This window comes from Numenius arquata, chromosome 13 (genome assembly GCF_964106895.1).
Source record: "Numenius arquata chromosome 13, bNumArq3.hap1.1, whole genome shotgun sequence".
NCBI lineage: Eukaryota > Metazoa > Chordata > Aves > Charadriiformes > Scolopacidae > Numenius > Numenius arquata.
The window spans coordinates 14056775-14082648 of NC_133588.1; the positions used below are offsets into that span (position 1 = coordinate 14056775).

Below are 25874 nucleotides of genomic sequence, written 5' to 3' on the forward strand. Positions count from 1 at the left end.
TGTCTCATCCTTTCACAGAAGTGTGATCTGTCATTATAAAAGAAGCTGAAAGCTGATTTCACACCTCTGCTTGTTAAGTATTTTCTAAAGCAAATAAGTTCTTCACTTAAAAAATAATTAAAACTAACTCTTCATTAACAGTTCAAATTGCCTAGGTAAATTTGGTCACAGCTTTAATTTGTGCACTGTCGCTGGATAGTTTTATCAAGCTTCTTCATTTCATGCTTGCAAAGGATCACTTTCTGACTAATTCTCTTCCACACATATTTACATTTGGCAAGCAGTTATGAAAAAGCCCATCAACGATGGCAACAACCTTTAAACTCTTGAGATCCAATTGAAAGCCCCTCCCATTGACTGATGCTTAAAACGTTACAGAACTGGGTTTTGCTGCTGCAGGGATTACAAGCAGCAATAAGTGACGGGAAACAAGTTTATATAACTTCAGGCTTTGTCCGGTACCCAAGGAATGCCTAACCAAAATCTCATGCGTTAACTGTAAAAAAGTTAATGGAATACTGTTCCCATTTCTTCTGAGCCTACCTAACTTTGCGTAAAGAACAAAACATAGTTCTTTAACTTAGCAATTTTTGTCATTGTGGCCACAGTAATCAATATATGCAACTCCTCCTGCTTTTACTTGCATGAAAGCATTCTGCCTAGGAATACATTATCTATGTAAATGTGAGGTTTTGAAAATGAGCTCAGTGTTTTTAATTAACAGATTACCCCATTAGCAGTGTTTTTCAGCCAGTCTTCACTGGCTCTCTATTTCAACCTTTGTTTCCCAATTCACTGGTCTTTTAACAACACTTAGCACAACTCGACTTCCAACTTCATTAGAATCCTGTAGTTTTGTTATTGCAGCTCTTTTTAGAAGCACTTGATTACTTTTTGGCTAAAAGATGCAACTGAAAAGCCACTAATATTTCTGCTCTGCTGGAATCAGAAAAGACTATGGATCTGAAGTGAATTCAGAATTGCACAGATTATTGTCAATTTCTGGTGTACACCTTACTGATTTGGACTAGAAAATCCATCTTAAGTCTCCCCACTAAGTTCCTTCATCTGTTTTTAGACATCTGCACTTTTAAACACTAAATAAATGATTTGCCATTGTCTGAAATTTCCAACTAGTCTTATTTATTCAAGGTTTGAGACAAAACCAGAGACATTATTTTTGAGAGCGTATTTGTACAATTGCACACCTTTTGGTCTCACTAAATAGGGGCTTTAGGCTACCTGTTTATCTCACCAGCCCAGAAACAATTCAATATTATGCCCATATTCTGCTTAAGCCCTTTCTTTAGAGCATCATTTAGTAGTTTCATCGCAGGCTGTAGCAAGCCCCAGAATAAAACCATTCAATGTAAATCCACTAGTTTACTCTGACCCAGAAAATTCCTGTCAGGACGCTCTTTATCAAACCTCTTTAGAAGAAAAAAGCAATTACTGCACACTTTTCTAAAACATTCTGTCTTTGCTGGGCATAACAACATCCTTACATCCATTCGCTCTTCTTTATAAACAGCTTTCGCTTAAAACTGAAGCCGACTGGCATTCTCTGACGTTTATGGAGGCACCCCGCAAAGTTACAGGCACAAACACATCAGAAGCATCTACCTTCTTCCGTCGGCAAACACAATTTCATTAGCATAGTTCCACAGATATGAGAAAAAAAAAAAAAAAATCACTAAAGACTCATTTCAATGTAGTGGGTTTTGGACTTTTGCTGTCTCACCCAACCTCCTCTGGCACAAATTCATTTTCTCAACAAAAACCATCACATTTTCAAATGCGTGATTTGATCAGAATTACTATGGCATTTAATCGCCCCGACATCGATATTTTGATGGAATTTCACACACTTGCTTATTTTTGAACAATTTAAAATTTCATAAATGATTTCATAAAAATAAACTCTCAAATCAAGCAGATAAATAAGTCTTTTCTGAGGAGTGGAGTAGTAGGTTGTCATTAATGTAGCTGCTTTATGTTCCTCTTGCCAACTTGAGTTTATTTTGCTAACAAACAAATTCTAAACTCATCTGAAAACACAACTGCCATGCAAATGGGCTCCACCAAATACACTAGCAGGCCCTGGACCTCAGACATATTTTTTTTCACTCTATTTTAAAATATTTTCTATCCTTTACTAAAAAAAAATAAATATTTAAACAGTATTTTTAATAAGAGACGATTAACTCAGACAATCAACAATTGTCTGAGTAGAATTCAGTATTCCTCTAATTTAATCATGTTTCTCTTGTAATGAATATACAGTAAAACCCCTACAAGTTTTTCAGTATTCCTCCAGGAGAAAGGGCAGCAAAAAGCAGAATTTCAAACATTCAATGACAGAAACAACAATGAATTTTTACAATAGAAAATATTCTTAGCTAATTTAAAACATTTTGAGGCACACAGATGGTAAAAACTGCAAAGTTCTATGAAATACTGTGATCACCAAAGCTCTGTTTTGTGCCCTATTAACATTTTTTTAATTCTCGTCCCTTGAGTATATATGCAGTAAGCATAGGAAATAAATCAGTGCTCGTGCACAGCAGCCCTCTGTATAACTGGAAGGATTCAAACAGATTTCGTCTTTTTATCCTTCCCCTCCAGTGATTATACACTTGGTAGTATGATGGCTTGCAAAGAACTTGTATTTTTTCATGGAGATCTCTTCTTTCCTTGTTTGCCCTTTACTTTGAACTTTTTCTTTCAGGACATCAATACTGGGCAGGGGGGGAACTCAAACAAAAACAGAAAACAAAAACACTTTTGACAGAAATTTAAATGTCTTTCAGGTAATTCATCTTACGGTATACCAAGGAAATCAAGGAGAATATCCTGCTTCCTTCCTGACACCATGATACATCTTTATTGGAAAACAACGGGCTGGATTCAAAGACAGACTAATCAAGTTGAGGGTTCTCCTACAGAACTTTTCAGCTACAGTTTGCTCAACAGGATGCCAGTGAGCATGCTGAGCAGAGTGCTATATAACAGGTTAAAAAGCACTACAGCCTATTAGGATATACATTCGCATCACTCTGGATAATCTGCTACACTGCACTATTTGTATATAACTTGCATTGCTTCAAAAAGGCTCCTCTAGGGAAATGTTTTTGTCTTAAGTGTATACCGTGGCAGATCAGATAGGAGGGCCATTTGTGGTTTGATGCATTAGGTTGAAAAGACTACTATGATTTTCCAGTAAAAAAATATTCAAGGTTTATACTTGAACATGTTAAGGTGGAAAGCCGCTGATAAAATTAGAAACAGCTGGTAAATGAAGACAAGGAACAGTGTTAAAAAGAGAAACTGCAATGCTTTTCTTTTAAGAAGGACATCAGTAACTACCATAAATCCTATGCAAGTGGTTAACATACATTTCACTGTAGACCTGGATGGGAAATAGATGTTTAAGTGTTGAAAGCCAACATATGGTAAATTTTAGCAGTGCTGTTTGAGCAAGTATGACTAGTCATCTAACTGGCAAACTCTTCCAGAGGAGGAGAGAAACAGCACTGAACATACAAGAATTGATTATTACACAGCAGAAGACAGAACAAAGAGGTCAGGGGTGGCAGCCAGAACTGTCACCAGAGCCTGTGCCCCACATGGCCTGGAGTACCACGCGCTCCCTGCTGCACCAGGATACGGAGGACAGTCCCCCATGCTGTGGCACAAGTGGCAACATGCAAGTGTACCACTTCTGGTACAAAACCATTTAGCATTTGAATTCTGCTGCTCATCTGTGTCAACGTGGCCAGACACAATTTATCTGACTGCACATTTCAACAGCTAGACAGAAAACATGAATTGACAGATCCTCTATTTATACTATGCATTTCAGGACATTGTGGTGCAGTTATTTTGCAGATTTCAGAGAATATTTGTTAGAATTTCAATGGGGAGAAACATAGCATTTATGGATAAAGAGAGGAATCTTTAGTAAAATCTTTGTAGGAGACATACATCTGAGAGATGTATCTGCTAACATTTTCATAATAAAAGAATCTTCTTTATCTCTATTAAAAGGTATCCATTACTAAAACCGGAGTTGAATAGTATATTCCATTGACAGCTTGACAATAAGAAAGAAAAAGTATAACCATATAGTACCTTAGTGGCAACTTCCCCAAAAGATCTCCTTTTGTCCAAACATAATTTTGTATTCACAAACAAATGCACACACGATGTTCAGACGGTATTTCTACTAAAGATAAATGACAGAAATTGCACGCAGAAAGCAGAACAGAGTTTCGATTGCATGTAAAAATAAACACATTTACCATTTCCAAAGGACAAATGCTTCTTCTGGAAATTTTATACGACAGTACCCACAATTTAGTGTCCAATAATTGCAGCCCAAAAACCAAATGCAGATTCAAAACCATATATTATCACCACAGAAGCAGAGATCCTATTGCTATGAGCACTCACCTCATAATTGGCAATTGCTTCTCTATCAAGGGCTCGGGTCACGGAGACATCCCCACTGATCTCATTGATTCTAAAAATTCCTTTTGGGTCTTGATCTACTCCCTTGCCAGAGAGTCGAAACTTTGCTCCCTCTGTCCCTTCACTGCTGATGACCTACAGGGCAGAAAACACGAAGTTACAGGCCATATTTTAAAAACTTTTAAAATAATTCTAAAACCACATAAGCCGTTTTATTCTTTTACATAATGTCAAGGTATATTCTGTACCAATAATATACAACTCTAAAGTATGATTCAATCATTCAAACACTGTGCAATTCTTGTGTTAAACCCTGGAAAAGCTACTCGTCCTTAGCCAGTTCCTATCTCATCTTTACTGTCTTCTATTTCACTCCTTAAAACTTCTATTATTCCAGTGCTACTCTATTCACTATATGTTTAGAACTTGACATTTTACTTAATTCTACTTCTTTTTCCAGTGAAATCGATAAAATAGCTACAAACTTACAAAAAAAAAAAAAAAAAGAGAGAGAAAAAAGGTATATTCCAATGACTGGCATAAAGCATAACATTTCACAATAACTCTTACGATACCAGATAGCCATCACATGTTATTTTCTAATCAGTCAATCCCTTTTATTAGCCATTGTAAATTCATTACAAAATAGACTACTTTCAAGGTTGGTCCGTTGTGCTCCACCCCCCGCCATTGTCTTCCACACTCCTCTTTTCCCAGGATTTTAAATCAAGGGAAAAAGCTCCTCATGAAAATATCTGGGTATCCTGCCCAGAACTCTGCTTAGTCACACAGTTGGAATTCCTCCACTTTCCAAGCTCATATTTATATATATACACACAAGGGTGTACGGAAACTCCTTGTTACTATCACCACCTTATTCCCCCATAAGAAAAAAATCCCTAAAAATCCAATTTCAAGGCTGTCTCACATTAGCAACAGTAGCATATGTAAACTTGCAGAGCTACACAATGTTTGTTATAAACTACATGGTTTGCAAATTTGTATTTGTACACCAGAATCTAGAAGGATTATAAATTAATCTTGCCCTTTAAGGCTGACAATCTTGTCAAACCATTCCTTCCCTCTGCTGTTTCATGTTCTTTTGTCTCTAGCAATTTTATATCATTAATATTTCCGCAGAAACATTAAGTCAAGTATTTATATGCTGGTTTGAATTACAGCTCAGGAAGAGGAAGGGAAAAAGCGGCCTTCGAAAGCTGGACCTGCTCCCATTTTGAGAAAATAAATATGCAGGGTGGTTAATAATGTCCCTGAGGAAATACATGTTTGTTGCCCTGTTGCTGTGGGTTCAGCAACACTGGTTTGCAGATTACTGGGCAGTGAGATTTTGACTAAATGCCATAATCATTATTCCTTTATTTTAATTGAGAAAAAATTGCCACAAGTTATGAAATAGGAAATCAGCATTTTCAGAGATAAAGTTTCAATTCTGAAACCCTTTGGGGAAGGGAGAAATTTCAAAGTAAAAACCTGTTTCACCTTTTTTTTTCTTCCTCTTCCAAGTCAGAAACACTAATGGATGAAGTTTTCTTCTCGTGTATTTTTTGAGAATGTCATGCCATAACACAGAGGCAGACAACACTGCAGGTGACAAAAGGGCAAAGTAACTTTGTAACTTCAGGTTTTGTGATGAAACTGAAAATTAATGGTTCCTACTGTAAAGTTCCCTGCTGTTCAATTCATTTTTCGACCAGTCTCGGGTATTTTTTACATCTAGCCTAAAAATATGTGTTTTTCTTAACACAAACCAATGCTTACAATTTTGCGATGTCATGACCATTGCTCACTTTCGTAAGGAAAAGATTAATTTATCATCTGCCCTGATTTCTGAGACTTATTACAAGACAAGTGCACCTTCCCATCCAATATAAGAACAGTGGTTTGAAAGGCTTGAAGTCAGCCACAGGCCAGCGCAAAACTCTAATTCAGAGATGTCTACACAACAGCCATTTCCACCATAGCCATCAAACATCACCTAACTGTTTATGACAAATTTAAGATGTAGTATAGGTGAAATGCCCCAGCTGTAAAAAGCCACGGAAAAAAAAGCAAAACAAATCATAGGCTGTGCAAGGGAATTTATCAGAAAAAAATCCAGTCAGTCATATACAGATCTTTCTCCACACTAGACAGAAAGGCAGGAGTGTAATAATAATAGTAATAAGGGTCCCTGCAAATCTGACTGGAGGGAAAATTTCCTCTCAACTACAAATCTGGCAAAGATCTTAACCTTGAGTTTGATGGCAAGACATCCCCATGTGGTACCTGAAAAATGCGTACTCCTTGGAGCTACAACACATCCCATATCTTTTCCCCACTTGAGTTGTAAACCATTCTTCAGCATATAATGTATAGGACCAAAGTTAGCAGACAGCAGATTTTTTTTTTCTAAATGACAGGACATGTCCATTCAGCTTTTTTAAAGCTTCAGGAAGCAGTCACAGTCACAGTGTAAGTATGTGCAGACCCTTCTCTTATCTGTTTATCCACAGAAACAGAATGGTTTGGGTTGGAAGGGACCTTAAAGATCATCTAGTTCTAACTCCCCCGCCATGGGGAGGGACACCTTCCAATAAGACCAGGTTGCTCAAAGCCCCATCCAGCCTGGTCTTGAACACCTCCAGCAATGGGGCATCCACAACTTCTCCAGGCAACCTGTTCCAGTGTCTCACCATCCACACAGTAAAGAATTTCTTCTTAATATCTAATCTAAATTTCCCCTCTTTCAGTTTAAAACCATTACCCCTCATCCTATCGCTCTACTCCCTGATAAAGAATCCCTCCCCATGTTTCCCATAGGCCTCCCTTTAGTTACTGGAAGGCTGCTATAAGGTCTCCCGGAATCTGCTCTTCTCCAGGCTGAACAACACCAACTCTCTCAGCCTGTCCTCACAGCAGAGGTGCTCCAGCCCTCTGATCATCTTTATTGCCTTCCTCTGGACCCACTCCAACAGGTCGATGTCCTTCTTATGCTGGGGGCCCCAGAGCTGGACACAGTACTCCAGATGGGGCATCACAAGAGCAGAGTAGAGGGGCAGAATCACCTCCCTCAACCTGCTGGCCACGCTGCTTTTGATGCAGCCCAGGATATGGTTGGCTTTCTGGGCTGTGAGCACACATTGCCAGGTCATGTTGAGCTTCTCATCAACCAACACCCCTAAGTCTTTCTCAGGGCTGCTCTCAATTTCTGCCCAGCTTGTATTTGTGCTTGGGATTGCCCCAACCCAGGTGCAGCACTTGACCTGATTGAACTTCATGAGGTTAACACAGGCTCACCTCTCAAGCCTGTCCAGGTCCCTCTGGATGGCATCCCTTCCCTCCAGCATGTCAACCGCACCACGCAGCTTGGTGTTGTCACCAAACTTGGTGAGGGTCCACTCTATCCCACTGTCCATGTCTCTGACAAAGATGTTAAACCGCACCAGTTCCAGTCCCAACTATTGAGGAATGCCACTCGTCACTGGTCTCCACTTGGACATTGAGTTGTTGACCGCAACTCTATGAGTGCAACTATCCAGCCAATTCCTTATCCACCGAGTGGGCCATCAATCAAATCCATGTGTCTCCAATTAGAGACAAGGTTGTCGTGCAGGACAGTGTCAAATGCTTTGCACTAGCACAGATAGATGATTTCTGTTACTCTTCCCTTATCCACCAACACTGTAACCATCTATGCATCTAGTTATTGCACAGCGACTTATGCTTGATATAGTAATAAGAAGTCCAGGTTAGAGATGCTCCATGTACCACTGCATCATTTGTTCAAGAGCAATGGTGGTCGCACAAAAAGTAATTTTCAGAAGTTTGATTTTTTAAAATGTTTAATTATCCACAAGAGGGAGCTACATACTCCCAGGAATGTTAATCTCCTAAATAAGATGCTTATATAATGGCTGCATAGTTCAAAGAAAGTGCATTTCCCAGTTCACACTAAGCTTAGTACAATGAAAAGTTTAATAAAAATCAGGCTTAATTTGCCATATGGTTTGGTGCTTCAACAAGAGCAAGGAAGAACGAACAAGGCAATTGTTTGACATCTCCTCTGGCAAGACTGCTATTCTGAATACTGTCATAAACCCAGCACTGTTCATATGAAAATTTCCTAGCTTACAATGTACTTACACAATGATGCTTTCCCAATTTACTGGCTGAGAAAAAACATGGCCAGATTATTTCTGCTGGCATGTTTACTTTGGGATGTCATTTTTACATTTCTAAAATACGTAAGTGACTTTTCTGCAGTTACTACTACTTGAAGCCCAGACAGAAACACTTATTTCTGTAATTTGCTCACAGCTTTAGGAACTTCAGTGCAGGTTCTAATATTGAAAATGTCTGCACCATATGACAGTGGCTGTGTGTTGCATATAAAGACTCTTAATTCTTAGGAAATGGTCCAGTTAAGGTAGCGCAGACCCAAGCATCCACCTACTAAGAACACAGATAAAGCAGGTGCACTTCATCTGGCCTCCCAGTTTCTATTTATTTCATTTTCCCTTGTTCCCATCTCACAATTCAGAAGGTCCTTGACATTACATGGGCAGGTGGCATAGACAGAATAGATGCCAGCTGAGCATCCCACAATAATATAGACTCTTGAAGGCTATTTCCTCACCAGGGACCCCAAGGGCAGTATTAGATGTAGACTGAGACACTACTCACTTCCCCACACCTGATAACACTTTCCCATGTCAAGGCAGATTGGAGAAAAAATATATTGAAAACTGAAATGATCCATGCTAGCTTTGTCAGGACCACATATCTAGCACCCAAGACAAACCAGTATTTTTTATTTTTATTTTTCCCCCCAAAAGGCAGAGACTGTACGATTCTGCTCAACTAAAAGACACTTTCAAGAAAATAGAATGTTACTTAGCTGACAGAATCTGTTTTTTCCTGAACCATGGCCAGAACATATTTACCAAGTGCTATTTTTCAGCTGACATTATGTATCCCTTCCAGCTAAACTCATTTCAGCAATGTGATCCCCCTGTTGTTACGGGTTTATCGCAAAAGTAAATCAGAATGTTCTCAAGAGAAGAGAAATAGAAGTACAAAAAAACACACTACCCCCAGAGAGAGACTTTACAGTTCTGCAACCCCAGCAAATCTGTCCTTAACAGCACCATCCTAGTTTACCAGTTTCATCCTTTAAGAAGTGTCTGCTCAACCACTCCCATAACTTCTTAGTTCTTGACACCATCTGAATTAGAGATGCATCACAATAGCTTCACTTTTGAGTTAGTAAACAAATCCCACCCTCAGACAGGAATATTTGGTTCATATCCCAGTAACTTGCATTTCAGAATGTTACTCTCTCTCGAGTGCTTTTTATTTTGTGGGCTTCTGTTTGTTTTTGATGTTTCCCCCCTCCCCTAGCCTTCTAGGAAGCAAATTTATCCATGGACTATTTAGAGGTGAACTATTTTTCCCTTTAATCACTCTGCAAGAGTAAAAGAATGGTTTAGGCCAATTGTTTAGACATCATATAAATATTTAAACAGACACTTCCTGTACCAGGTGTACTCATACCTTGAATGTGCAAAATTTTATACCAGCTGTCAGAGATGTAACATGGGAACAAAAAAAATTCAGGAGTTGAAATGAAATTAATTATGAAAATGAAAAATCATACACCGATATTCCAAGAGGGTTTTTTTTTTTTAGCATCTTAACTATGAGCTTTGTCACAGAAAACATTTCAGAAGTGTCAAATTTAGGAACAACATTGTGAGAATAAAAGCATATAGTTTTAGCATATTTTTGATCCATGTTTGCAAGACTAATTGGGACCTGCAAATGGTACAAAAGTTCCTTGCCTGAAGCAATCCCAAAAAAGCTGCATGAATACTTGTCAGGTACCATATTCAGAACTTTACATGCACAAAGGAAATAGAACTCATATTGCTTGAAATGCAGACAGTATATTTAAGTGTATTGTTGGAGTGCTTCCTGTAGAAGTTACTATACCAGCTATTACTACCTTATATATACAATGTTTTATATATGTTTCCTTATAAATACAATGTTTTAGTAAATATAATAAAAACAACTCTAAAATTTGCCAAGGTTAATCAATTTCATAAACAAATATTTCAGCAAAATATCTTAATGTATGAAAATGACACAATATATTAAAACCTAGTATGGTTGTTTCACCACCAGTGCTCATTTTTTGAGATCTTTTTTAGAATAATCAACACAAATAGGATATTTGATATTCAACAAAAAAAATCATCTCAACATAATGGCTTTTTATCTTAATTATACATAAACTTTTAGAAAATTCAGTAGGATGCACATGTGTCCAAACTAAACAAAATGAATTTATGCCTGTGGAAGCCCTGTGCACCGGTGGATCCCCTCAGTTTGAGGTTCGCTATTGTAGCTGTACAGAGGTGCAACAATTCCCCTTGAAGAACCGGTTGCAGCACTGGGGCCTGCAGGCTTCATCTACCATTGCACCAAATTTGAGGATTTAAGTAACATAAATAGCTAACTGAGCATTTGCTCATAGGCCGAAGTAATTCAATGAAGACATCAAGTTGTGCATTATCTTTTGTAGCAGGTAATACTTCAGCTTCCTTTTAATTTATAAAAAGTAAGATTCATTACAAATCATTTTCATTTCCATTTTCCTAAGTAATAGTGGGTTTCAGATATATATCTGCAACTTCTGGATTCAGTACACAGCAATTTCCTCCTAGTGAGAGCACAGAATCTATAAACCCAGTTTTTCGTAATCTCAGAGCAAAATGACCTAGAAGTATTCCTTGTCACAGAAGGCCTGGATATTTCACTGGCTGATTTGGCCTTTTAGTAGCCATTTAATCACCATATTTTAATTGCTGCTTAAACTACTAACTTGCAACAAACCCTGTTAGTTGAAGGAATTTGAGGACCACTGTCTTTTGAGTGACAGCCAGATGGAATAGCTCAAAAGCTACGGTTAGTTGTTAGGAAAAATCTGACAATATTAAATGAAGAACTTAAAAGATGCCCTTAAAAAAATATATCTAAAAAGGCAGAAGTGCAGAGCCGACATTACAACATTTAATGGTTTCTAATTGCAGAAATTCAGGACATAGGACAGAATACATAACGTGTAATCACCACACGTAGCTAAATCTACAAGAAGTGGGAGAATAGAGGAGAAGAGAGTCAATTTACAGTACCTTTTTCCAGCTATTTCACAGTAGTATCTATTCTGAATATGATCAGTCTTAATTTATTACTCAAGGCCACTTTTGCAGCATCCAAGAAAGCATAAGGCACTCTGACCCAGGACTAGACTGGAAGAAACACAGCAGCATCTCAGCTGCACTGTGCCCAGGTGAAAGCAATCTGCTGATAAGGTCTAGAGAAGGCTGGCCTGGGTTGTCTGGGGAATATCAAAAAACCTAGTTGCTTCCTCTCCCTGCAGCTACAATTACTGCCCATGGGACTTAGCTACAAAGGTTATCTTTAGATCCGTGCATGCAGCAAAGAAAGAAATCAAGATCTGGATTAAGTGGGAACTTCCAGCTGGTAGAGTAACTGGAACTGCGGAATGAGACACTGAAGTTGCAGAGCCAACCTGAGGAACTGAATAGGAGCAGTGAAGTGAGAAAAATGGAGCTGGAGAGAATGATTTATCCAAAACCTCTCTTGAAAATTAAGAATCGGTTTAATTTGAAAAAATTTATTGGAAGATTATGTCTAATTTTATTTTCCTTTAACTAGCAACCTGCTGAATCTTGACTTTCAAAAAATATTTTGCAGTTAAAATGAATCTAGAGGAATATAAGTATTTAAAAATTTTAATTGAAGATACTAAAAAAGAAATACCATCATGAAGGGCATTTTTTAGAATTTGGTTCTATTACACAAGGTCTATGTATTACTTCTGGATACTTCAAGAACCTGCTTAGCACCCAATTCCCATTTGTAGCAAACAACCCACAGATCTAATTATAGATTTTTCTCAGTCACTAGTTCCCTAGGAAACAAATCCATGGCTCATGTCTTGTGCATGGAAGGTCATAGTAGGAAGATAAATATTTTTCTGTGTATAGCAACTTATCTAGAGGTCACAGGTCTGCATCTCAGCAGATGTTGGCACTTCTCTCAAGGACAGTTGGCAGCTATGTTTGACAGCTATGTCACATATTTAAAACTTTAAACATTTTAATCTGATGAAACGGTTAATACTCCTATTAGTAACAATGCTCTATGATATTTTATTCTGTAAACAAAGGATTTTAATTTTCATTCTCTGAACTCATTTCAGATTTTAACAATGGGTGCACCTCATTTTTTATCTTAAATGATTAACCATCACGGGTCAACTCAAAACAGCTGTAAATAGCTACAACTTATTAGAAATAATAGGCAGAAATTTAACTCAAAGTCATAAATGATAAATAGAATTTGTGTTTTCTGATACTGGCCCTTAAAGTTAACAATGTCATGACAAACCAGATCAACAATTTTACCTACATGCATGTAATTGCAATAGCCTTAGGAAGAAAAGGTGTAATTATTGTTACTCCTGATTTCATTCTAACTCACTGTTGAAAAAATAGACAAATATAATTAATTGGAAACCCAGATACATGCAAATACTTAACTTGAAGAAGGGCAAGTTAGAATGAATTCAAGGGTGGCAGAGGGAACCTTTGTCAGACTTGTCCTCATTTATAACACAAAACCACTATTCAGGTCTATCCTGACCCATCTACAATGACAGCTTAAAAGGTATGCAATTAGGCAACAATCCTACTCACAGTTAGTATAATATTCAGCCTAACTTAAGATCAAATAGAGGATTTAAGCCAGGGAACACTGACAGGAATCTGGGATCGCCACACACTTCACTTTCACTCAAAAGCCAGAAAGTGCAAGATTTCACAACAGTGCAGCAATTACCTCACTCACCAAGGCTCGGGAAGCCCCAGGCAACATTTTCTCTGCTTTTCTGAGAACTTCACCCATTCATGCTCTCTTGTGTTTTTCCAAAGGACATACTAGTTTTCTTTAGTTGTTTGTTTTCAGATGGGGCTGACAAGCATTTTAGCACCACCATTCCTTGATTAGCCTATTTTTAGTAGTAGAAGCATTACTTGAAAGTGGGTTGTTTTACCAATTAAGTGTCTTTCCCTCACCTAACAAAGCTTCAGATTCCAAGGTTATCCAGACTTAGGTTTCTGAAATAATTTGGTTTTGTCAGTGACTGGTGTCACCAACAAAGCATAGTGAAACGTGACTTCAGTCTTCTATAGTTTGCTCTTTTTCTCTTCTTCTTTCTTTTCACCCATTTTCCCCAAAGATAAAGGTTCAAAATCCACCATACATTTCACAAACATTATCACCTTACAGTTAAAAAGCTACCACTATCTTGGACTCACTGTCCCCCTTTAAAGAGGTCAGTTTTTAAACTCACTGAATGCTTGACTCTTGCTAGACTGAGAAATATAATGTAACAAAGTACAGGTTCCAATGCGCAAACTTCTTAATAGAGTTGCAATTAGTGACAGAGTTACATTAGTCTCTTAAGAAGCTTTCAGATGACTATATAATTGTGATACGATTTTATATGTATATCACTTCGTAGAATCATGCTGGGGAATTATGGAATCAATCAAGATGAAATTAGCTGAAAAGAACACACAACTCCCAAACTACTCATTGTCAAAATGCAGAACTTAAAACTTGGATTTAAACTTCTGAAAGCTGGAAGATCTCTGGAGTAATGGAACAATTAAACTCCAATAATATATATGATACACTGTTGTCCAGCATGTCAGTTATCGTCTTCCAGGTATATTACTACTGTCTTCAAGAAGTCAGAATTAAAAGTTATCTAAATTTAATATTCATTCACTGTGCTACAAAGCTGTAGACTTACATTTTCAGTTAATAGCGATACCTGAAACAGCCTTCCAAGACAAGACCTGTATTTGACAAACTTGGACTAAGAGAAACTCTTAAACTTAGTAAAAGACTATCTATGAGGCTCTGTAATAATTTTAAATAACAAGAAAAAAAAGGAAGCTAGACCCAAGCCTGGGAATCAGAATTCCAGAAAAATCTACTGTATCTAAGTAACCTGTTCTACAATCACAGGTCTGCACAAATGATTTTCCCAAATCTTTTAAGATTGAAACAAAAATGCTAGTAACATTGAATGAGATTGAAAAAATTACAGCTCTGAAATAATGGTGAAAAATAAGCACTATTTATAAGCCTGTGCTCTTGTATAGCTGAGTCCAGTATCCTAATCAAATACTTCAGTGCTGAACTTTCTAATGTCTGGCTAAGAATTCTGAGCTATCATAGGACACAAAACCATTTGTACACACCATTCAGTTTCATCAAACATCTCTTAAGTAATTTTCCCAATGGTTAGGAAATATGTGTTTTAACAATCAGGCATAACAGGAGCGATTTTTGCTGCATTAACATACAAGAAAACAGTAAGTCCTAAGCCTGCTAAAGGAATATCAAAATTCAAAAACCAAACACCCATGAACACTCTTTAAGGTTATTTTCTCACCTCTCTTTTCCCTAATCTACTCTGCATTACTGCAGTACATTTTAAAGTTAGTTTCAGCAAACTGTTTCAATTTGACATTACAGGACACACTGTGACCATCCTCAACTCCAAGTCTACCAGAGTCAATAGAGAAACTCCCGTAACCTGTTTATTCAGGCCCTCATTGCTCAGGCTGTGTTTGGAGATCTAACACAAAGACAACGTGGCAGTAGCAAGTGATAATGGTATACTCAAAAGAAAGTTATAACTACACCTTGACAAATTTGACTGCTTCTAATTTAAAACAAAAGTGGTCTATCATGTCTAACTGAAAATAGATAGTTTAAAAAAATATTACATTAAGCTACTATACTAGTACAAAAACTATTCATACTAACATTGAGAAGAAGTGTACATCTTTAAAAATCACAAATAAAGTATCTACCAGACTGACTTTTGCTTGGTTTGTGTAAAACAAAAGATCAGTCCATACAGTTGAATCATTAGTCAAGTAGGTAGAAAAACTGAAGGGTGAGTCTCCTGATGCTAACATTTTCACTGGACATTTTGCCATTTATTCCGTAGCAGCCTTATTACTACCTAACGGTTTTCAATACAAGTGTGCTGTATCTCAGGATACAACATGCTAAACATACAGTAACTCAAGGTGTTTGTAGACCCCCAGGAAACGGTATGTCTGTTCATTCCAAGGTACTTGGCAAAAATACAAAAGGTCTTTTAAAACCTACTGTTAAGTTTCTAAAAACCCACAAATGGACAAAGTGTATCACAAATTCCTGATAGCTATGATGAAATGAATATGGTTCTTTTTACCAGTACCCACCAAGAACTCACCTTATGTCCATGTATACACTGTAAAAAGGTCTTCACCTGTTTGTAGCTTTTTATATTTTTAGCTTGCTCCAACAAAATCATAGACAAAAAATATCACTCATGTTTATCTCGTCAGGATGCCTCAGTCTGTCTAATTCTGAACTTGAAAAACTCTTCCATTCAATTTCACAACACCACCAATTAACCAAACTTAATTTATGCAGAAAATAGTCACACTAGGTTAGTATAATTCAAATTTTATAATTTCCATCCTAGAAAAAGTAGAAGCTGAGACATAAAATTTAACTACACGTAACATCTACACTGACTCAGCAAGCCAAAAGGTGTCTTCATTCCAAGTGTCAGTGTCTTTGTTTCAGTCTTTTCTCTTACTGACATAGATATTTATATAAATATGTACACATAAACATATGCATGTGTGTACAAAAACTGACATATTAATATACAATTGCAAGTATGCGCATGCAAACATTAATGTGCTTGCAGAAGTTTCACTTCAGTCAGCAACAAAAATAACAGACACCTGAAGGTTTGCAGGGAAGAAGTCAAATGCATGCTTGGCATTGGCAGTTACTAACATGAGTCACTACTTCAGTTCACTGCATTAAACCAAACTGCACATCAAAATTTGTGGTACCACTGGAACAGATGCTTTACTAGAGCAGTAAAGCATAAAGCAGTAACAATGTACACCTCAGGTTACCAGAGCTTTTGCAATGTGGGGAAAGGCCAAATTTGTAACAGAAAATATAGGTGCAATTGACTATATTTTAACTTAGTGAGATCTATCACAATGTCAGAACTTCACAAGCATTATCTTAAGCATTCCAATTGCCACTTATTTTCTCCACTGGCAAACAAACATTAACCTGATTTAATCTAATTACTCATTTAGAAAAAGAACTCCGTTCATCTCCAAAAATTTCCTACAGAAATAATCTAAAACACTGCAGTGATTTCAAGATGTTGGGAAGAATCGCACAACTGCTTGCTTTAAGCTCTAACAAATAATTTTAAGATTATAAAGAAGAGTTATTGATATGTCTCAGAATAAATAACAAATAATCCACAGAAGCAGAGAATTTTATCTTTGTTGATTGATTAACATTGTATTTAAACTTCTAAACTTCTATCTTAAACTTCTAATCTCTTTCATTAAGAAGCTTTATGCAAGAATTCATCCAAAACAGTATCTTCTTGACTACAAGCAAAAAATGCCTTTAAGTCAGATGACACAGATTCTTTAAAATATTTTCCCCAGTTCCTTGATAAATAAAGATCTTGCCCTCAACTTCCACTATGTAAAAAATAAAACTACTAAATAATAGTATGAAGCTATAATTCTTACAATCAGCATTGCCTACTTTTGCAAAAGACTCCAATGACACAAAAATTAAATCTAAAACTCAGGATTTAGTAAAAGCTTGAGTAATAGCTTCCTTTCCTTAAAGATTACACATGGTAACATTTGGATGTTTTAACCAATAATTATTAGAGATGAGCTTAAACTGTAAATGGTCTAAATATGAAACATTCCCAAAGTTTAAGATAACCTTCACAGAAAGCTCAAGATTGAACCCAGTAATATACTACCTGTATTATCTTTAGAGAGTACGTCTCTAAACTACCTAACAGGTGTTACTGTTATCATGTACATCACCATTAAAATAAAGAAAAAAATTCAGCTTCAAAAACATTTTTATTGGTCACTTATCTCTGTTTTTATCCCATATACAACTGAGCTTTTCAATTTTCTATGAAATGTAGTCCATCAATACATAGCTCATGTCTTTTCGTAACAAATAAACCTTAAGAAACCCAGTATTTCACAACATGTAAGCCCGCAGGAAAAAAAGTATTCAATATAATAACTCATTAATGTAACAGGCTCCCATCACCACCTATTAAGAATTAAAATCTTAGCATTCAAGAATCCATATAATACAAAGAACAGAAATCCTGTTCCTGAAGTTGAACAAAATTAACTTTTTAGAGGAGAGAACTGGGGGGGTAAATACACACAAGGTCCTATAATAGAAGCTTTGATTTGCCCAACGGTTGTCTGAAGCCAAGAAAAAATTGTAGGCAATAGAAATAGATTTAATTTTTTTTTTTTTTTAAGGCAACAGTACATTTTATAAACTTTCTAGTTAGTATCAGCCTGTGAATTTATCACTTATCAAGCCATAAATTTTAATTACAGTTATCATACAATTAAAACATCACTTTATTTTGCAAAAGAAAGAAACAAACAAAACATTTCGAGGCTTTCTAATCCACTCGTGACTAAATAGAAGATTTCTTCCCTACCTGTAGTGGCATTACCTTTTCTAACTCTGAAAAGTTAGATGATTTCCAGTCACATACAATTGCTTATCATAACATTGTTCAATGTCAAATAATACAATTTAAAGCTAATGGTAAGATTTTCTCAAAGTTTAAGCTGTTAAATTATTAAACTGCTACATATATAAGTTTGGTGGATAATGGCAATGCATTCTATATCTTGCAGAATGTAAATGTAGCTATTAGTGTAGAAAAAAATCAGTTTAACACTTTAGTTGAGAAAGAATGAAAAAAAGAATAGAGAAACACATTCAAGAAGCAATAGACTTCACACTGAATAAACCAGAGCTGAAAAAAAAACCTAAACCAAAAATGTGGGATATTTGTATAAACAATTGTAAACGTTAGCAAGAAATTCGCTCCCTTGTAGCAACAAGGTCTTGGTTCTAGATGACCTTAGGAGTCAAGGAGGTTCTGTTGCATCCACCAGAACAAGATAAAGCAATGTTAAACCTGTCTTTAAAAAAGCCATTCAAACCTGTTTAGTAGGGACAAATCTGATATAGCCTGGCCCCGCTACTCTAAGAGAGACATCAGGATCCAACAGAGAAAGGTATATTGAGCTGTGCTCTGGTAACGTCTGGCACAATGGGGCCTCAGAGACAGATTCACACCAGGAGTTATATGGAAGCTAGAGTAGCTTTTGAGTGGCTCTGACTTGCATGCATGGCTTTCTGCTTCCCTTTGGTCAGAAACGCAACGCTGATGTTACAGTCTGGAAGATGGTCTGCTCTGAGTAAACTGGGTTTTTGGTGGTTCCCTTAATACAGTGGTATCAGAGTTTTATCCTATTATGCTTAACAAACACGTATTCCATCCTATAAAGATGTAATTAAAATAGAAATCAAATAGAAACATAGGTCTCCAGTGCCATTTTAAACTAGCAAAATATAACTAACTAACCCCCTGTACTGTGCAGAGAGAAGATTCAGTTATATTGTGCAATTACTGGAAGTAGCCACAACTATTCTGGGCCTTGGTTTTATACCTTTTTCAAAACACAGCTAATACTGAAGCCTTGGATTTACAGCCATAATAAGGTGCTGGCTCACTGCTAATAGCGAGCAAAGAGAACCCACAACTAAAAAGAAAACATAATTTAATTTTGCAGCTGTTTCCACTTCATACCAACCATTTCTTACTAATTGACATTATTAAGTGATAATCTATAAGCACCTATGGCCATATTTAACTTCAATTACACAGGCCTAGATCTAAAATATACCTAGTTTTCATAGAAATGTATTCAACTCGGTGTTAACAAATAGAACAACCAGTGTTTCATCACCTTATACAGGTTCAGATTATTACTCCAGTTCCCTGATTTAGAAATAATGAAAGGGGCAACCACTATTTTTTATGCAATTAATTACTATTTGCCTCTATTTAACTGCAGTTATAGAATGACTAAAATATTTAACAATAACAAATATAAAGCACGTTACCTATAATAGTGCACCTGTTTTCATCTTATCGTATATTAATACAATAACATTCACATTGCACTTTCAGGCAAGATGGACTGGACTTATCTAGAATATAAGTGAGTCTCATATCAAAACATAATTAAAATATTTGGAGACCATCTGAATAATATGCTGATACATATAATGATGAAGGCACAAGAGCGCACCCATCTTCACAAAGAATTCAGGAATATACTTAAATATATGTGGTTTTCTCTTCTAATTGAAGGGAAATGCAGATCTGAAACTGTAGGGATAAGTAACGAGGTAAAACAAAACTTTAGATTAATGAAGCAAGTTTGTTTCCCCAGAATCAGACTGTTGTTTAATTTTTACTGAAAATTAGGGCTGCAGGCATATGATCACAATTCTCGAATAAACGTAAGAAATGATTTGATGGTATTAGTAACTATTTTTTGGAAATCAGTCAACGACACATCATGGAGTTAGAAAAATAATTTAACAAAGTCTAATTTATTAATAATGAAAATCACCTTAATATGTATGTTTCTATGGCCACGCTTATTGTGTCTGGAATACAGAAAGATATTAAGCAGTCCCAGGATTACCAGCTAATACGAAGAGCTGAGATGGTTTTGAAACTGATATTTAGAAAGAACAGTCGAGTCATTTCAAATACAAATCATTCATTTCAATTTCACCCAAAGAAATCAATAGGCAAGAAGACAGATCTCGTCAATTAGGTCCACTCTCTAGATCTATCATTTGGCATACCTTAGAAATCTTCAGTTGACAACACAGTATATCAGCCTTAAACTAAATTTACAGAGCAGTATGACAATTTCAACATGACGCGACGTTCAAAATCTTAAGCCTACAACCCCCTCAGTTTATACAGTTAAGATTAGGGATATATTCCCATTACAACCACAACTCAGAGGAACAAAGGAACCGTAAGCATTTTATAGCACAACACGCCTGTCTACCATACACTAACAAAACCATTGCTAGTGTACAATGGTATTTAGTGGTTGTCAGACATATTCTATACATTTCAATTCCGTTACCTACCACAGCACTGTATTTTACGGAAATCTAGATATTACAGTTTTCTCACTTATAGCACCCAGCCTCTCCTTGCTTCTTACTCCCTTCAATAATAGGAAATACATATATCTAGAAAATAAATATTAGAAAATGGAGTTGTTAGATTTCTCCCTTCTCCGGTGCTTTGTAGAGGAAGAAGTAGAACTGAAGCCTTCAATCACCAAAATAAAAAGCCCAACTTCAAACAACGCTAACTTCCGCATGGTGAACACATTAGGACAATTTTACCTGAAAACGGCGTATATGTCAGCCCAGCATCTCAGGTTCCCTAGCAGTAGGGAACCAAATTAAATTACAGTAAGCCCTTTGAAAAACAAGACAGCACTTTTAAGTAACACTAAAGACAAGGGACTTCTTTCCGAGCAACTCTAGGAACTACACAATATTCAGGAGCATCCAGAACATCTCCAAAGGATTTTCGTGGCCTACTCAGGGAGCTGTACTCAGTGCAAGACAGAGTGGCTCCTACTGACCACTGTATTTTTCTACCTATTTCAATAATCAGACATTATAATATTTGAGATGCCCAAATGCTCATAAATGTCAGAAGAAATAACTGTTTAACTCCACTTTCCAAGTGTGGATTACACACTGTCATGCTGAAGGAAACAAGGCACCTAAATTCCCCTGAAAATGTGGACCTTAGTAACTTACATCTCACTGCTTTCAGAAATAACTTTTTATTTCTAACATTGCCTACCTGCTTTTGAAATGCAGAATGGCTCTATAAATAATAAAGCAATATTTGAATACAAATAATGAGTCAGACATTCCTCACCCTTTCCTCTACTTTCCAGATATGTTTGCATGATATAAATTGTATTTAAAAGAACAAAAGCTTAAACCTGAGATGGTTTCTGGGAATTCAGAACTGCAAAGGAACTGTTTGTGCAGCCACCCTGAGATCTTTTTACAGTTTGTTATCTTCACAAAGAGCAGTAAAAGCAACATGCAATTCTAGGATAAACCATGCACAGCAAATTACACGAGGATGGTTGTGGGTCAGCACCAGGATACATCTGCCTTTATATTCTGTCTGTAATGATGACCAATACCAACCTGTGCCAGCATCAGAGCCCAAACCATCAGCTGTAATAGCAACTATACCCTTTCCTTTTGGCCTCTACATCTTCTGACAATGTGTAGAGTACCACAATGCCAGATAAAAAGAATTCTTTTTTTTTTCTTTCAATCCACCACCTGTTAGTCAATGGAAGTTTCTTAGTTCTTCAGTAGGAATGAGTGGATAATTGTTCCCTGTATTTCCTCCATGCAACCAACCATTTTCTAGAGCACTGTCATATCCATCCTTCATGGTTTCTCTTCCAACATTACAAGCCCTGTTCTATTTAAACTCTTGATTTCTTATTTCCGATTATCTCTGTTGCCCTTCTCCAAAGCTTCTCTAAGTCTAGTGCATTCTTTTTAAGATGGCACAACAAGAATACAAAATTCAAATTTCTATTTGACACCTGGTAAGGATTGAGTTGACTTTTTCAGAGACCAAGCCACAATGGTTCCAGAACTGCTCCTGAATTTTATATACAGTGAATCTACAATTACCAACAAACCAAGTCATTCAGTACTGTTAAATCCTTCTGCAACACTATAATCTTTTCATTACTTGTCACCCTCTTGAATTGTTTTGGATGATCTGGAAAACTCTGTCAATTCTCTGTCTCCTTTTTCAGACAATTTTTTACTATGTTAAACATCACAAGTCACTGTATAGACCCCTGAAAATATCCATTGGTAAAACCTTCCCTATGAAAATCTATTTCCACAGTGATGTTTCAATCTTTTATAGCCAAAACAAGTCATTCCCTCTTAGTAAAGAAATCCAAATATGGTGTATTGATCAGATTTATCTACAGTTTTGACTCCTCCATAGATCTTAATACATTTATGAGATATGACTTGCCTTAAAAAGAGCTGTGTTGACTATTCATTTCATGATCAACCAAAAGTTTATCTATTCCAGTGACTGTTACAGATTAGCTTTAATGGATTCACCTAGTGTGGGAGTGGGATTCAATGGGCTGTAGTTCCTAATGCATTTCAAGGCTTTCTAGGGTCCTTTTTGAAAAGGATGGGCATTATATAACACCCAGATCCACTGCAAGTGAAGTCAATGCTTGTGAGTAGTTACATACCACAGTTAGGAGCTCAGCAATTCCCTGTTTGAGCTCTCTTCACGTTTGGTCTTTGTTATTTTATAATATTAATTTTTCTGGTTTGCTCTGCACCCCTTTCTTTTGACACCTCATTTTGAGATGCTTCTTCAGACTCCTGTCCCCTTCCTTCATTGAAACATCTGCCATCTGACACAGCCTCCCTTGCAGGGAACATGCTAGTTTCTGAAATACTTGAAAAACTTTTACTGGTAGTTTATACTTTACAGGACTTCCACTTTTTAAGGGAGGTTGGGGATTTTGAAGAACCCTCTTACAGTCTTTCTGAACCTCCGATGGAAATAAAACTGTTTAACTGTTTGTCAGCTATTTGCTTGTCACACGAATTTACAAAACCCAAAATCTCCTAGCAGTAAATTCATGACTGAAATCAATGGCTGATCCTGCTACTAAATTACTTACGATGAGATAATTTCCCTAGCTCTTCAACACAATAATTTCTTACTTTGAAAGCTACTGCATAAGGGTCCACATGGTTCATTACACAAGCAGCAGGGAGCCCCTCCTTGAAAGAATGAAGGACAAAAAATGGCAACCTAGCTGTGTTTTGCCTCTAGTCCCTGATTTTAAAAGTTGATGGGAAAATTTCAGTCTAATTCTAAAAATATAATTAACTCCGACAGTCTAATAAGAATTTTAGAAAATTGTTCTTTTCAAAAGCATATGAAGTGAAAAAAAATATTTTCTTCTTGCCTCTGCTGTAAGTAAATATTGCACTAGAAAGCACTGTACCTGTCTTCATCTGCTATAAATTTTATATATATATATATATGTGTGTACACATAAATTATGATCAGTGAACACGTGCTTAATTTGTTCCCAGAATTAAAAGGCTCTTCAGGATGGGAAAGTTTTCAACATAAAATATTGTCAAAGCTTATTTTCTTGTAAACGAAAACTGGAGGATACATTCAACAGCTCACATGTTCAGAGCTCAGAACTACATCTGTATCTTTTTCTCTGAAGAGTTGGAAATTACCAGTCTTTGTGGAATCTTGAAAAAAAATTTATAATCAATTTTATGCTACTTACAAAGAGTGTCCTTCATCAGTCACCCCCTAAGGAAACAATATGCCTGATTTTTGAGATTTCTTATTAACAGATAATTACACTTTTTTTCCAAAGCATTATTGACTGTATCATGATTGTGTTAATTTCTTTTTTTTTTTTAAAGGACATAATTTATTAAATAATAATTATGCTAAAATTCTCACAAGAAATTAATAAAATTCAGTAATGGTACTATATGACTTCTGTAAGAAAAAAAAAATAATCCACATATAACAGATTCTATTAATTCAAATTAATTTTCATGTTCCAGTGACCATTAGCAAATTCAGATCAGAAAGCCCAACAGCACAGTAATAACGGATGAAACTGATATATTATGTTTTCCTATTTACACAATTTCAGCATGCTTTGACTTGTTCATTGATTTTTATTGGCAATAAAAATCACATAGATACTTATATTTTTTCCCTTAAATAATTAGTGAGTTCTCCACCGAAGACATTGCTCTTTGAATATGCCTGATTTAGCCATTATTCCAACCCTACAAGGAACAATAGCTTCCTCAGTAACGGTTAAGGGCTTGTTTGTCAAGTAGAAAAGAATGTGTTGAGGAAAGGCTGTTACGCCAAATACCTGCTTCTTTACTCTGGTCTCTTGAAAAAACCCCAGCATTAAGCAATTATGTTGCCTGATCCATTTTAAGCCTATTGGCTTATTCAACCAAAAAAAAAATAAATTCAAGACACAAAGTTCCTAAAAGTTCCATGAAAACTATAGCCACGTAAAGTGACAAGACCTACTAACACCTGCAGAGACAGAAAGGTAGGAAGAGTTTCTGTTTTGCACATGTATATTCATTGCCCAGTCAGGTTAGCTGTAGCTCCAGGATGTGCTCTCTTATCCTAGTTCGAAATGCCAGAAAGTAGAAAACAGCACCAGTGGTGCTCATGGCACTGTGGAACGATTTAGGGTCATTGTGCTTGAGGTGTTATCACACATAGGAGTGATAAAGTTCTGCAAGAAACTAATATTTACAGGAAACCAGCCTTCATTGCTTCAATAGCTCATGAAAATACTTGTACTATATTGTAATGTATCAGGTTTGAACATGAATTTCTGTTAAATTAAGACAGCCACTGAACTCAAGTTATAGCCACACTCAGCTACATCCACACTTCCTCTTTTTTTTTTTTATTTTGCAATTCTAATAAGTAAAAAATATATTAAGGCACATGTTATTGGATTATAGGGATCACTACTACTTCTAATGTCTGGACTTCTTTGTTGTACAGATTTCTATTATCAAAATCCATTCTCATCTCCAACAAGTACAATTGAATATGTAAGCTTAATAGTTGCAGAAATGAAAAGAAAAACTTCTGAAGCAGTGCAAAAATACTTATGATATCGAAAAAAAAGAGAAAAAATTGAACCTTGATGAAAATTCTATTTTCCAAATCTACTTTAATAATTTTCCCTATAAACATAGTGAAATAAAGTGTAACCTGATATGTACATGATCAGCTTAGTTCATGCTTCCTTCAAGGGTCCTTTTTTCCCCCTACAATCTCCCAAGATGGTTGGCCTGATCAAAAATCCTTTCCCACCTTTGATAGGAGAATTTCTGTTAGCTTCGATTTGCTTAACATCAGGCATTATTGTACAGTGATACTAAAACATTTTTCTGTATGTGCTTAACAAACAGATTGCTACTCCATGGAAGTGCTGAGCAATGAGGACAAGCTTATAAAGATTGTTACATCTCAGCTTACACCACAATTCAAGCTAAATAAAATTGCTAAAATAATGTTCTGGCAAAATTGTGCAAATATTTTAAGTCATTTCAATTCTTAGATATAATTTGAATAAATATTTATTCCATGTTATTCACCTGTTCTTCAGAAATATGAGACAGAGTAGCATGGCAGGAAA

The 25874-nt window shown here is 36.3% G+C and overlaps 1 protein-coding gene across 1 annotated transcript in view; it reads right to left on the reverse strand.

Moving 5' to 3' along the window:
• CDH13 (cadherin 13) overlaps positions 1–25874 on the reverse strand; it is a 488113-nt gene that overhangs the window by 253139 nt on the left and 209100 nt on the right. The window contains exon 5 of the mRNA XM_074158160.1: positions 4453–4605. Coding sequence (XP_074014261.1) covers positions 4453–4605 — 153 coding nt within the window. The remainder of the gene's footprint in view (positions 1–4452; positions 4606–25874) is intronic.